General features: G+C 37.9%; 2 protein-coding genes across 2 annotated transcripts in view; one reads left to right on the top strand and one right to left on the bottom strand.

Moving 5' to 3' along the window:
• The window catches only part of cacna2d3a (calcium channel, voltage-dependent, alpha 2/delta subunit 3a), a 290,790-nt gene that overhangs the window by 242,098 nt on the left and 35,865 nt on the right, over window positions 1-12,827 (bottom strand). The window lies entirely within an intron of this gene.
• LOC141286958 (uncharacterized) lies at window positions 1,444-3,355 on the top strand. The gene is made up of 3 exons (XM_073819089.1): window positions 1,444-2,043; window positions 2,261-2,543; window positions 2,714-3,355. Exons 1-3 carry the CDS (start codon window positions 1,790-1,792, stop codon window positions 3,353-3,355), a joined length of 1,179 nt encoding a protein of 392 aa, XP_073675190.1. The 5' UTR covers window positions 1,444-1,789.

The raw sequence follows: 12,827 nt of genomic DNA, 5'->3' as shown, positions 1-12,827 counted from the left end.
TAAGGCTTTTAGTAAAAAAAAAAAAATGATTTTGATACATGATACATTAAAAAAGATACATTAATTTTCTGTATATACATCTTTGGAGATGAATATTTATGAATACTTTATTTTCATGAATAAATTAATAAATACAAATATATATTAGTTTTTTTATTTGTATTTATTTATTTATTGGTGCTTTGTAGATTTTGTTTTGTTCAGAATAAAGGGTTTGTAAAAAAACAATGTATGTTGCCTATGTGGTCCATATGTAAAAGCAGATACATTTAGATGCCAATTAGTTGTGAAAATACAGGCCTAAGCTGTTTTGGCATTTATTGCTTCATAAAGAACCTTTAACATCCATGGAAACTTTATAGTGGAAAAGGGTTTTTGACAGTAGTATGCACATCGGCGTATAAAGTGTCTGATGCTTGTAAAGTGACTGGCACAGAGAAGAATATGCTGACAGGCTCAGGAAATAAAGTCAGCAGTCTGATAAGAGCCATTCAGCAGAAACTTTATTTTAAACAAGTTAAACCTCCACTGGACACAAGTCCTCAGATGTCCTCAGTGTTTTCATATGTCTGAGAGAAGAGATGTAGTCCTGATTTCTTAGCTTGAATTCATCTTAACCCTGCAGACTGTAGGGCTGTGAACATACAATGACAGGGAATCTTCCTGATACTGCTAAAGTTTTGCTAGCACATAGCCTACCTTTCATCTATGACAAAGAAAACTGTCACACTCAGCACAAGGGCATGTGGGTCAAAGACTGGGCTTCACATCCATCTTCAGTGCCATCACTGACAAAATCAATAGACTTTGCTTAAAGCATTGCCAAAAGCATTAGTGCTCTATTAGCTCAATTCTGATTTATTGCTCAGATTTGATTTTTTTATATGGTTGTTCACATTATCATATTTAAATGTGGCCAAAATCAGATTCCAGTGTGAACAAATGACAGTGCTGAACTGACCCATATGCACAAAAGACCGGAAAAAAAAATAGCATCTGTTTACACAAGATGTTCAGTGTTTCCTGTGTGCTCTACAGAAGAAAGAAAATGTTATGATTTTGGACTGGCATGAAGGGTAAGAAGATGATGACAGAACTTTCATTTTTAAATGTGAACTATCCCTTTAAGGCATTTCAGAGGTGCTTCAAAGATTTTAAAAGAGGAATTTATAATGTATCAAATGAATATCCTCCATTCTGCACAATTACAGAAATGAGATTTTCATGCACGTCATAAATGTCAAACAGCAGAAGAGATGTGAGGCAGAGAGCAGCTTATGTGCTGAATTTCCACTGGTGTGTTTCCTGTAATCTGTTATTCTTGATGGCAGTTGGAGATCAGATTCTGTGTTGAGGTACGTTCATTTTAACACCCTCAACTATATTTTGACATAACTGACAGTTGTACTTACAGTTTTTGCCCATTGCTTAAACACTAAAACCGAATGCTTAGATCAAAGCCTCAATACCTAAACTTCTTGAAGCATACTTTAAACACAGTGTAACCATAGCTTAAACACATTGTCAACTTTGCACTTTGTTTGCAAATCTGTGACACACTTATTGCGAAACAATACACACGTTTTCTTACATTAGACACATTGTTCACAAACAAAATCACCTGTTATCATTGGGTTAACACTCTGTTCAAAATGCAAAACTAATCTGGCAATTGTAGGCACTTACATACACACCTGAAAACACTTGCACAGAAAACAGAACACCAATCGGTCTGAGCCTTAGCACTACAAATAGGCCTCAGGTAAACCATTTTGAGAACTTTGGAAGCATGGAGGCCATGAGAGTCAGAGTTAGAGGAGGACAAAGAGGGAGAGGATTCGGACGTGGAAGAGGACGAGGACGAGGACGAGTACAAAGACAAGGACCAGTGCGTAGACGTGTGTCTGATGACATCAGGGCTACTCTGGTGGACCATGTGATAAATCATGGCCTGTCCATGAGGGAGGCTGGGCAAAGAGTCCACCCTAACCTCCGTCGCTACACAGTAGCATCGATAATAAGAACATTCCGACTGGAGAACAGGTATATCTTCAAGTTTCCACTCCAGACTGTACCTACTGTATGTGTCACATGATTCTGTATCATATTACAGTAACTGTACTATACAGAAATAGGTAGTGCTGTGAAGTATATGTAAAAGAGAAAAACATTGTGATGATACAGTACTATGTACAGTTTGAAATTACAGTATGTGAAAAAGAACCTAATCAATGACATCTTGTGGTGGCATTTTCTACAGAATGATTGGACGACCTCCTCAGGGTGGAAGGGCACGGCTCTTCACTGAACAACAAGAGCTTGCCATCATAGAAATGGTCAGAGAAAATAATGCAATCCGACTTCGAGAGTTGCAACAACGCATCATTGAAGACAGAAATGTATTCAACCATATCAACCGGGTCAGCATTTCTACACTAAGTCGCATCCTAAAGAAACATAACTTCAGAATGAAGCAGCTGTACAGGGTGCCATTTGAGCGGAACAGTGTCAGGGTGAAGGATCTGCGCCATGATTATGTGCAGGTATGTGTCATTTTACTTTACATACTATATATTGATGTGGGAATGACGGTTTATGCTGCCCCTGCCCAGCCTGCAGCTTGACCCAACCCAGCACCTACTTGTGTGAAATTCTAGACATTGTAGTTACTTTATGTGTTTTCAGTAACACTACTCAATATTTTCTGATACAGACAGTTCTGGATTTTGATGCTGCCGAACTGCCACATGAGTTCATCTACGTGGATGAGGCAGGCTTTAATCTGGCCAAAACCAGGCGTCGGGGCCGTAACGTAGTTGGGCAAAGGGCTGTTGTGAATGTCCCTGGGCAGCGTGGGGGAAATATCACCTTGTGTGCTGCAATTAGTGTCCAAGGAGTCCTGCATCACCATGCCACTCTAGGTCCCTTCAATACAGAACAGATCATTGCATTTTTAGATGCACTACATGCTGTTGTGCAGGAGAGACCAGAACAGCCCAGGTTTGTTATCATCTGGGATAATGTTAGTTTCCACCGGGCAGCTCTGGTCCGAGATTGGTTCAACAACCATAACAATTTTACAGTTTTATACCTGCCCCCTTACAGCCCTTTTCTAAATGCAATCGAGGAATTCTTTTCAGCGTGGCGGTGGAAAGTATATGATCGGCAACCACACGCCCGCATGACTCTTCTGCAAGCAATGGAAGAGGCATGCGGAGACATTGAAGTGGGATCAATCCAAGGGTGGATTCGGCACACAAGGCGATATTTTCCCCGATGCCTAGCCCGCGAGGACATCGCTTGTGATGTTGATGAGGTCTTGTGGCCAGATCCGAACAGAAGGCGGGATCCATAAACCCTGGCCCCCCTGTTTTTTTTTTTTTTTACTTTTGTTTTGTTGCTAAATTTGAGGATATTTGATTTTATTTTTCTGTATTTCTGTATGAATGTTTTTTTTTTTGTGTAAAAATGTTTGATTACAGAAACTCTACTTTTGAGTTTGAGAAAATGACAATAAAAATACAAACACAAAGACTGCAGTGTTTTATATAAAGCCCATCAGTGTGTTGCGGGTGATATGAAAGACTAATTCAAATGGTCCTTGTGTGTATGGTTTTGTTGCAAGAATTTCATTTTTAGAAAGGAGTGTTAAGTTTTGATTGCTGTGTTTCATTTTGGCATAGATGTGAGTTGTTAATCCCCAAGTGCTATGTCTGATTTATTTGTGTGTAGAGTTTTGACATAATGAGCCAAATTCTGCAAAAAGTGTGTAAGCAATAGGCAAAAACTGTAATAAGGCTGTCAACTTCAGCAGAGGAAAGTAGAGGATATTTTCAGTTTGTTTGTTTGTTTGTCTCCATTACCATACATATAGATTTTTGCTAAATTACTGTTTTGATCAATTTTTACTAGCAAGTGAACACTTGTAAACATAAAGAAAATGCTACATACAGTGTATGCATGAACATATCCATGTGTCTTAGGAGTAATTAAAAGGTGTTTTAAATTGAGAGTCAAAATGTTCTTTACATATACTGTATAACAGATTACTCTACAATGAAAATGTACTGCAAGAACTCAAACCAACTCCCAGTTTAAAATATGAATCATTTTTTTCTACCCTTCTGAAATGCCTGGATCTGAAATTTGAAGAATCCTGATGTTATGATTCTCCTCAATGTGCCATTTAACATGCATCATCATCATCATCAATCAAGGAGATTCTGAACCAGGCCCAGTGTTATGTGGGTGTTAGAGAGTGCTAAGCACTTTTTAGGTAAAAGCGTATTGGTGAAACACATTTGGCAAAAGAATGTCAAAGGTCTTCATTTACACTATTTTTAAGCAATGTAGCCATAGGCATACCTGTTGATTTCTTGCATGCTGTGTCTAATCAGAGACATTTAAGTTTACATTTAACGCTAAAAATGTGTTTTGAGTTTTGTCCAGTGCTGAGATTTGCATGCTTGCAAATCCTATCATTATTATGAAAAATGTGAAAATTTGAGATTTATTGTGCAGTCCAAATAGCTTTATTGTTCACAATGGAACTTTGTGAAATTGGAATGAACTACGATTAGTGACAGATTTTTGGTACTTACAAAGGGAGCACTCTTTGGACCACAGCAATGGACAGGATAAAAATATATGTCAAAATAAATGTGCATTGAGGTTAAAGCACCCTCATTAATTTCAGAAGCACCCTCAGTGATTTGATTCTGGAACTGAGCCTGTTCTGAAGTCAAGCCATCAATCACAAAACTTTGTATAGCCTTCATAAAGATCCGATTAGAAATGCATGTCTTAAGTTTATAATTCAACGTTTTTTTATAACTGAGCAACTGCAAGATAAAGTTTTTGTTTGTTCTTCAAATTTCACAACAGACTTTCCTGTGAATTGTTTTTATTTTATTTTATTTCAAACAGTTTGTGTGTGTGTGTGTGTGTGTGTGTGTGTGTGTGTGTGTGTGTGTGTGTGTGTGTGTGTGTGTGTGTTTGTGTGTGTGTGTGTGCGTGTGTGTGTGCGTGTGTGTGCGTGTGTGTGCGTGTGTGTGCGTGCGTGTGCGTGTGCGTGTGTGTGCGTGTGCGTGCGTGTGTGTGTGCGCGTGTGTGTGTGTGTCTGTGTGTGTTTTCCACAATTCCATATCGTTCCAGTATAACTTACATCAATTTCCTCTATATCATTATTTATTCCTTATAAAATAACTAATATGCAGTAATTAAACACCAAACAAATGTTTACATTTAAGGAGTTAGTTCACACAAAAATGAAAATTTAATGTTTATCTGCTTACCCCCAGGGCATCCAAGATGTAGGTGACTTTGTCACTCTGTCAGTCATATAATGGCAGTCAATGGGCTCCTTACTTTGAGAGTCAAAAATACACAGACAAATATACACAGACAAAACCAAATTAAACCCTGCGGCTTGTGACAATACATTGAGGGCTTAAGACACCAAACAATCGGCGTGTGACACGTCAGTGTGCTCTGGCATAGTAGACGCATGCACGGAAGTGATCTGCCATGCGTATACGGCACTCATTGTTTACACAGTGCATAGAGATTGTGGGTACGACGGCCACTCAAAATGGTAATTACTTGTGCTTTTCCTGATTGTTGCAACTGATTTAAAACTAAAAGACTACGTTTGCTTGCGTGAACTCATCCAGGAGTGTTGACTTTTCACAGACTCCCAACTTTTAAGCCTGATCGACCAAAGTTATGCTCTTCGTGCCAGCTGTTGTGAACGAGCTCAGGACAGTTGGACATTGCGGTGGATCAGAGGTAAAAAATTATATAAATACTGTTCAGTTTCTTGCACAGACCGTTTTGTGTCTTAAAGGAACACTCCACTTTTTTCGGAAACAGGCTCATTCTCCAACTCCCTCTGAGTTAATAAGCTGAGTTTTACCGTTTTTGAAATCCATTCAGCCGTTCTCCTGTTCTGGCGATATTACTTTTAGCATAGCTTAGCATAGATCATTGAATCCTATTAAACCAGTAGCATCGCGTTAAAAAATGACAAATGAGTTTCGATGTTTGTCCTATTTAAAACTTCACTCTTCTGTAGTTATATTGTATATCTGTGATTAGGAACTACACTTCCATTCCACGTCCATATTACGGCAGCAAACTTCCTTGACTATTACGCTGGAATGGGAGTGTAGTTCCTAATCTTACCGGCCTAGAAAATCACATCTTTACATTTTCTGCCGGTATTAGTACACAATATAACTACAGAAGAGTCAAGTTTTAAATAGGACAAACATCGAAACTCGTTGGTCATTATTGAACACGATGCTACTGGTCTAATAGGATTCAATGATCTATGCTAAGCTACGCTAAAAGTGATATCACCAGAACAGGAGAACGGCTGAATGGATTTCAAAATGGTAAAACTCAACTTATTAACTCGGGGGAAGTTGGAGAATGAGCCTATTAAAAAAAAAAAGTGGAGTGTTCCTTTAAGACCTCGATGTATCGTCACGAGCCGCAGGGTTTAATTTGGTTTTGTCTGTTTGTTTTTTTGACTCTTAAAGCCATGGATTTGTTTATTTTATTATAGTTCCTATTGCTATTATTATCCTTCACACAATGTGTAACTAGCGTTTTATTGTCTTTAAGGACATTTTTTAACTTTAATCCGTATATAGATATTTATCAATTTACAAATATTGGACCTTTTTTAGTTTGCAGAACTTAATAAACTAAACTTTTAATGACCCCCATTAAGTGTTAAAATGCAACTGAGATTTGTTTTTGTTTTCACAAAGTTCTTTCAGCATCTCTTTGTGAATGGGTTCCAGTTGTACACCACTTGTGTACAACCACAGTTGTCCCTGTTCATGTAATATCCAAAACGTATGCTACAGTTGTCTGTTTCACATTTCTTTTTCTTTTTCATTGTAATCTGTCATTTCTGACATTGCCAATTATGCAAGACTGACACCAACACCCATGTTACATGGGATATTTCAAACAAGAATATAATTGATTTGGTTAAACGAGACAGAAATTATTCTATTTATATGTACAATTGTGTCAATGTCAACTGCCCGCTGAAAACTGGCATTATGGGTATGTTTGCAGCCTCGTCTGATCTGCATAATTTCATTAGTGAGTTGGACAATGGGTACATAACCAGTTCATTCTTATTCCTCTGGCAGCCCTGCTCAAAAACACCTTAAACAGGTGTTATTAAGTGTTAGTGGTGTCAATATAGTTATAGACATGTAGAAGGACATTCGTATATATGCTGCTACTGTGCAACTCAACACAGACTCTGGTCTCCACCTGCCAGCAGAAATAACGCAGATTAAACACAGCACTGGGAATTGAGCACATAAGCTGCTCTCTGCCTCACATCTCTGCTGTCGTATGACATTTACTCTGCCCATGAAAATCGTATTTCTGTAATTGTGCAGTATGGAGGCACAGAATTAAGCCCTGCCCTGCTAGGACAAGAGAAAATCCCCAGCAGGAAGAATGATTTAGAAACTTCTCTAGCATAAATATTTATATATATTTTTTTTACATTTTCTAAGTGGCATTTGCCCATGCAAAAGTTACCACAACACTTAGGTGCTGTGGGTTTGCCAGGGCTTTGCTGGGCAGTTACTAAAGAGCTAAAGTTACTAAAGGTAAAAAAGGCTCCTTGTTTATAAAAGTCCTCTCTTAAATACACTGCATGATTCATCATGTACAGTAATCAGATATCATGCATGTAGCTCCTCCCACACCATTTATGTCAAGTCAGTCCTGCCACTTGCCTTCAAAATGTAAAGAAAATGTGTTCAAAATGTAAAGAAAAGTGTTCTGAAAAAAAAAAGCTGTCTTACTCATTTAACATTTCTATCGTAAAAAAAAAAGAAAGTAAATAAATAAGTCTGATATGTTTTGTTTAGAGATGGCCAATATCTTTCATTTCATCTTTCATTATTAATGGTTAAAATGTGTATGTAAAAATCCAATAGTTTGCCTTTTTTAGATAGTTAGTTATCTTTACTTAGTTGCTATTCTTACTAGGTTTTATTTAGTTACAGCTACTATCAAGGCAAGGCTGCTTTGAGTAACGTTTACTTAAAATATTGAAGTAGCCACAAAGGAACCAACAACATTAATAAACCAGTGAGAGGCAGCAGTGCACTAATATGCTGGTAATGTGCAAAATAATAACAGAAGAAGAAGAAAAGAAACCTTTTTGAATTCTTAATAGACTTTTCACTCATTTCCTCAATGTCTGCAGTTATCTTTCTTTCACTAGTTCACAAGTCATCTTGAATGTTGAACTTTTTTTCTAGACATCACAGAAGCTGACTTCATAAACTGATGTTGATTTATAAAAAAATATTAAACTTACCATTATAGTAATTAGTGTTCCCTTTGGTTGGGAACTTGGAACTTGTTTATTTTATTATAACTTTTTTCCTATTGATGCAGCAATGCATAATGAAATCAGAGTTATCTAACATTTTACATGTTTACTAATGATCCTTTACTATTTCTTGTTCTATATAAACACATTGAAAAGCTTTTAATTGGGTTGATACAGTCCTTTAATATTTACGGCAATACGCTCGAGTCACACACAGACTTTAACGTTCAGCACGTGAATTACAACAATGGTAATAATTCAATTGTGTTTATTTTTATTAATTGTATCAATAACCATTTTATTTGCTCTTTTTGTTGTGCTATACTGACACAAGACAGCAAATAAAATTGGCAAATAAAAACAACAACAGTTTATTTATGCCGCAGTGCACTCTGGGAGTCAGTGAGTAGCGATACTAAGGGTGTACTCACACTAGGCACGGTTGCCATGAACCGGGCCAGAGTACGATTGTCCCCCCTCCCCACTCCCCTTCTGGCCTGCACTCACATAGGGTTTCAGCATTCGTGCCGGAGCACGCTTACGTCATTATAGTTTGACGGTTTCAGGATAAACAGAAAGAGCGGCGCTCTCGCTGAACGCAATTTAGTCCATCGCTCTTTTTACTTTGTGGATAGTAATTTTGAGTCGTTTGTTCCGTGGTGGTCCACAGCCTATTGTTAAACATGTCTATTGCGTTTGTGGCATGAAAATTTTCGCGCAATCGTGCTGCTTGTATGAAGAGGTTTGCAAGGTACCAGCTGAAGTGCAGCAAGGATCTTGCAGCTTTGATTATGGACTATAAAAACGCTGATTACCTCGCAAAAACGCAACATCACGCGTCTTGTTCCGTGCTCCAGCACGGTTAGCGCTCACACTGCATGCGAACCGCGCCCGAGTCCAACTGAACCGTGCTCTGGCCCACCTCTTCCAAGCGGGCCAGGGCCGGCTAAACGAGCCGCGCCCGGGCACGGTTCGGAGCACTCACACTAGTCAAACGAACCGCGCTTTGGTGGTCAAACGCACTCGGGCACGGTTCAAACTGCCTAGTGTGAGTACACCCTAAGTCAAGAGTAAACCTAAAGTAAAGAATCAAGTACCCCCTTTTTCTAAGTAAAGTCAATGTATTTTTTTTTACATTGTATTTTACAGTGTGTATAATTTAAAATGAAAAGTTAAAAAATAAAAAACTATTTCAATTTGGGTTCCCTAACGTCCTGGTGGGCCCATATGCCAGGCGTACTCTGCGCACTCCATAACGGCGTCTCGGACACTTGACATTATGCACTGCAAATAGCGTAGCTCTTAGGATAAATTGTCTGTGATGTTCCTCATTTGCAAGTCACTTTGGATAAAAGCATCTGCTAAATGAATAAATGTAAATATGAGTAATGCAAATAGTGATGCTTTATTTAGCAAATGAGAGTGAAGAACAAAGAGGAAAAAAAAAACATAACTACTGGTCACCTCCTGCCCTCAATGGAACGTTGCTGGGTAACATACAGTTTCTATGCATTTCTGTCAGTGAAATCACATGCATATAATCAGCTCTCTGCTGTATGTCATTTTCTTGCATGGTTATTTCCTTGAGGATTGGCGAGAGCGGCGGCATCAGGCAGCGAGAGCGCTGGAACAGATTATGAAGCTGAGGAAGTGCTCTGCTATGAGCAGATAAGAACACGCTCACTCGCTCTGCTGCCAGCCAGAAACTCAACAAACAGCCAAAACCAGGAGAGCATGCACAGACCGTCTCTGTGGAGGATTCACCCTTCAGCAGCGTTTAGTGTTTATTTATTTATTTTCTGCTTCTAATGTCTGACTTCACCATATCATCACTACAGGCAAAATCAGAGCAGGAAGGCTTCAATGTAAAGCAGCACCACTGGGTTCATATTCACGGTTAATAAAACCTCACCGCAAGTACACGTCTGAAGTCAGAAAATCCAGAGTGGAGCTAATTCATCATATTGCTGTTACGCTTTATGCCTATAAAACAGTTTGGAGAATATGCAGTGGACTTTATGGACTTTATCAATATTAGAAGTTGTGAATTAGTAAAGCCAATGTTAAAAACTTAATGCAGTGACAAAAATACTTTAAGACTAAAATTATGGGTTACACCTTATTTCTACAGTCCAGTTCTGCTGTAGTCAGCAGACATTTTACTAACTACAAGTTACTTTGCAATTACATGTCAACTAACTCTTCGTTAAAGTATTAGTATACTGTTAGGTTAGGGTTTGTAGAACAAGTTGACGTACTTGCAAAGTTACTTAGTAGCATGTCTGTTGGGGGACGATTAAATAGTTTTAGCAAAAACATTGCTCGAAAAAGTTAAGGAACCATTAATTTTAAAATCACACATTGATGGGTTGCTAAAAAGTTGCTAACAAGTTTCTAGCATGTTGCTAGCATGATTAACAAGTTGCTAACATGTTTATAGCATGTTGTTAATATGATTAGCAAGTTGGTAGCATGTTTCTAGCATGTTTCTTTACATGTGGTTAACATGATTAGCAAGATGCTAGCATGTTTCTAGCATAATTACCAAGTTGATATCATGTTGTTAACATGTTAGAATGTTTTAGCATGATTAGCAAGTTACTACCATGTTTCTTAGCATGATTAGCAAATTGCTAGCATGTTTCTAACATTATTAGCAAGTTGCTAGCATGTTTTTAGCATGATTTTCAAGTTACTAGCAAGTTGCTAGCATGTTTCTAACATTATTAGCAAGTTGTTAACACGTTTTAGCATGATAAACAAGTAACTAGCATGTTGATACCACGATTAGCAAGTTACTAGCTTGCTGCTAGCATGATTAACAAGTTGTTATCACGTTATTAGCTTGATTAGCAAATTACTAACAAGTTGCTAGCATGTTTCTAGGATTATTAGCAAGTTGTTAACACATTTTTAGCATGATTAGCAAGTTACTAGCATGTTGCTAGCATGATTACCAAGTTGTTAGCACGTTTTAGCATGATTACCAAGTTAATAGCAAGTTGCTAGCATGTTTCTAGCATTAATAGCAAGTTGTTAACACATTTTTAGCATGATTACCAAGTTACTAGCAAGTTGCTAGCATGTTTCTAGCATGATTAACAAGTTGTTAGTATGTTTCTAGCATGTGGTTAGCATGATTATCATGTTTCTAGCATGATTAGCAAGTTGTTAGCATGAATTTAACATGATTACCATGTTGCTAACATGTTTCTAGCATGTTGCTAGCATGTTTCTAACATGATTAGCAAGTTGTTAGTATGTTTCTAGCATTTGGTTAACATGATTAGCATGTTAATAGCAAGTTGCTAGCATGTTTCTAGCATTAATAGCAAGTTGTTAACACATTTTTAGCATGATTACCAAGTTACTAGCAAGTTGCTAGCATGTTTCTAGCATGATTAGCAAGTTGTTAGTATGTTTCTAGCATGTGGTTAGCATGATTAGCATGTTTCTAGCATGATTAGCAAGTTGTTAGCATGAATTTGACATGATTACCATGTTGCTAACATGTTTCTAGCATGTTGCTAGCATGTTTCTAACATGATTAGCAAGTTGTTAGTATGTTTCTAGCATTTGGTTAACATGATTAGCATGTTTCTAGCATGATTAGCAAGTTGCTAGCATGAATTTAACATGATTACCATTTTGCTAACATGTTTCCAGCATGATTAGCAAGTTACTAGCACGATTATAGCATGATTATCATATTGTTAGCATGATTTAGCTCTAAGAGTTACAATAGGCCTATGTCTCACTTCCTGCTTCCGGAACGCGGAGTAGGGTAATAGAACTTCCGGTCATTGCTAGTAACGCTACTGCAACGATAACAACAATGGCAGCAGTTGTTCTTGAAGCGTACCAGATTGCTCTACGACGAAACACTACGCAAGTCTTGGGTGAGATTAATAAAGAGAGATGAGGGGCCTTCTTTTAATATTCTCCGGGGCAGCACTTTCGTTTGCAGTTTGCATTTCAACAAGGAGAGCATCTACGTCTCGCAAAGTGGTCGGAAGAAACTTAAAATACTACACCAACCCGGTTTCCCTGGAATAACTGGGGGGACGATCAGCCCCATCTATGAATTCCCACCAATGATTGTAAATAAAACAAAATTCGATTAATTAAAAAGGATGTTTTATCTGACACATGTATTACACTTATCTCTGCTATATAAATACACTTGACTTTGACATTCAATAATATCACGTTAAGCGTTTTCTCCCTCATAGAAGCCCATTATAAGGAAACAGCTTAACGTGGTTTAACGTACCTCAACAGCGACCAGGAAAGACCAAACTTCTGTTAAATTTTACTTATAATAAATACTTGCTGCTGTCAAAAGAACGAGCTCTTATTCAGCATACAAAGTGATCGCCCCCCATAGAAGTCCATTATAACAAACCATAAATGCTTTTTCCTTAATGGAGTTATACAGGGATGAAACGCT

The sequence above is a fragment of the Garra rufa genome, chromosome 15 (assembly GCF_049309525.1).
Source record: "Garra rufa chromosome 15, GarRuf1.0, whole genome shotgun sequence".
Classification (NCBI taxonomy): domain Eukaryota; kingdom Metazoa; phylum Chordata; class Actinopteri; order Cypriniformes; family Cyprinidae; genus Garra; species Garra rufa.
The sequence above is the reverse complement of the archived record's forward strand: the minus strand, read 5'-3'. Positions and strand labels throughout refer to the sequence as shown.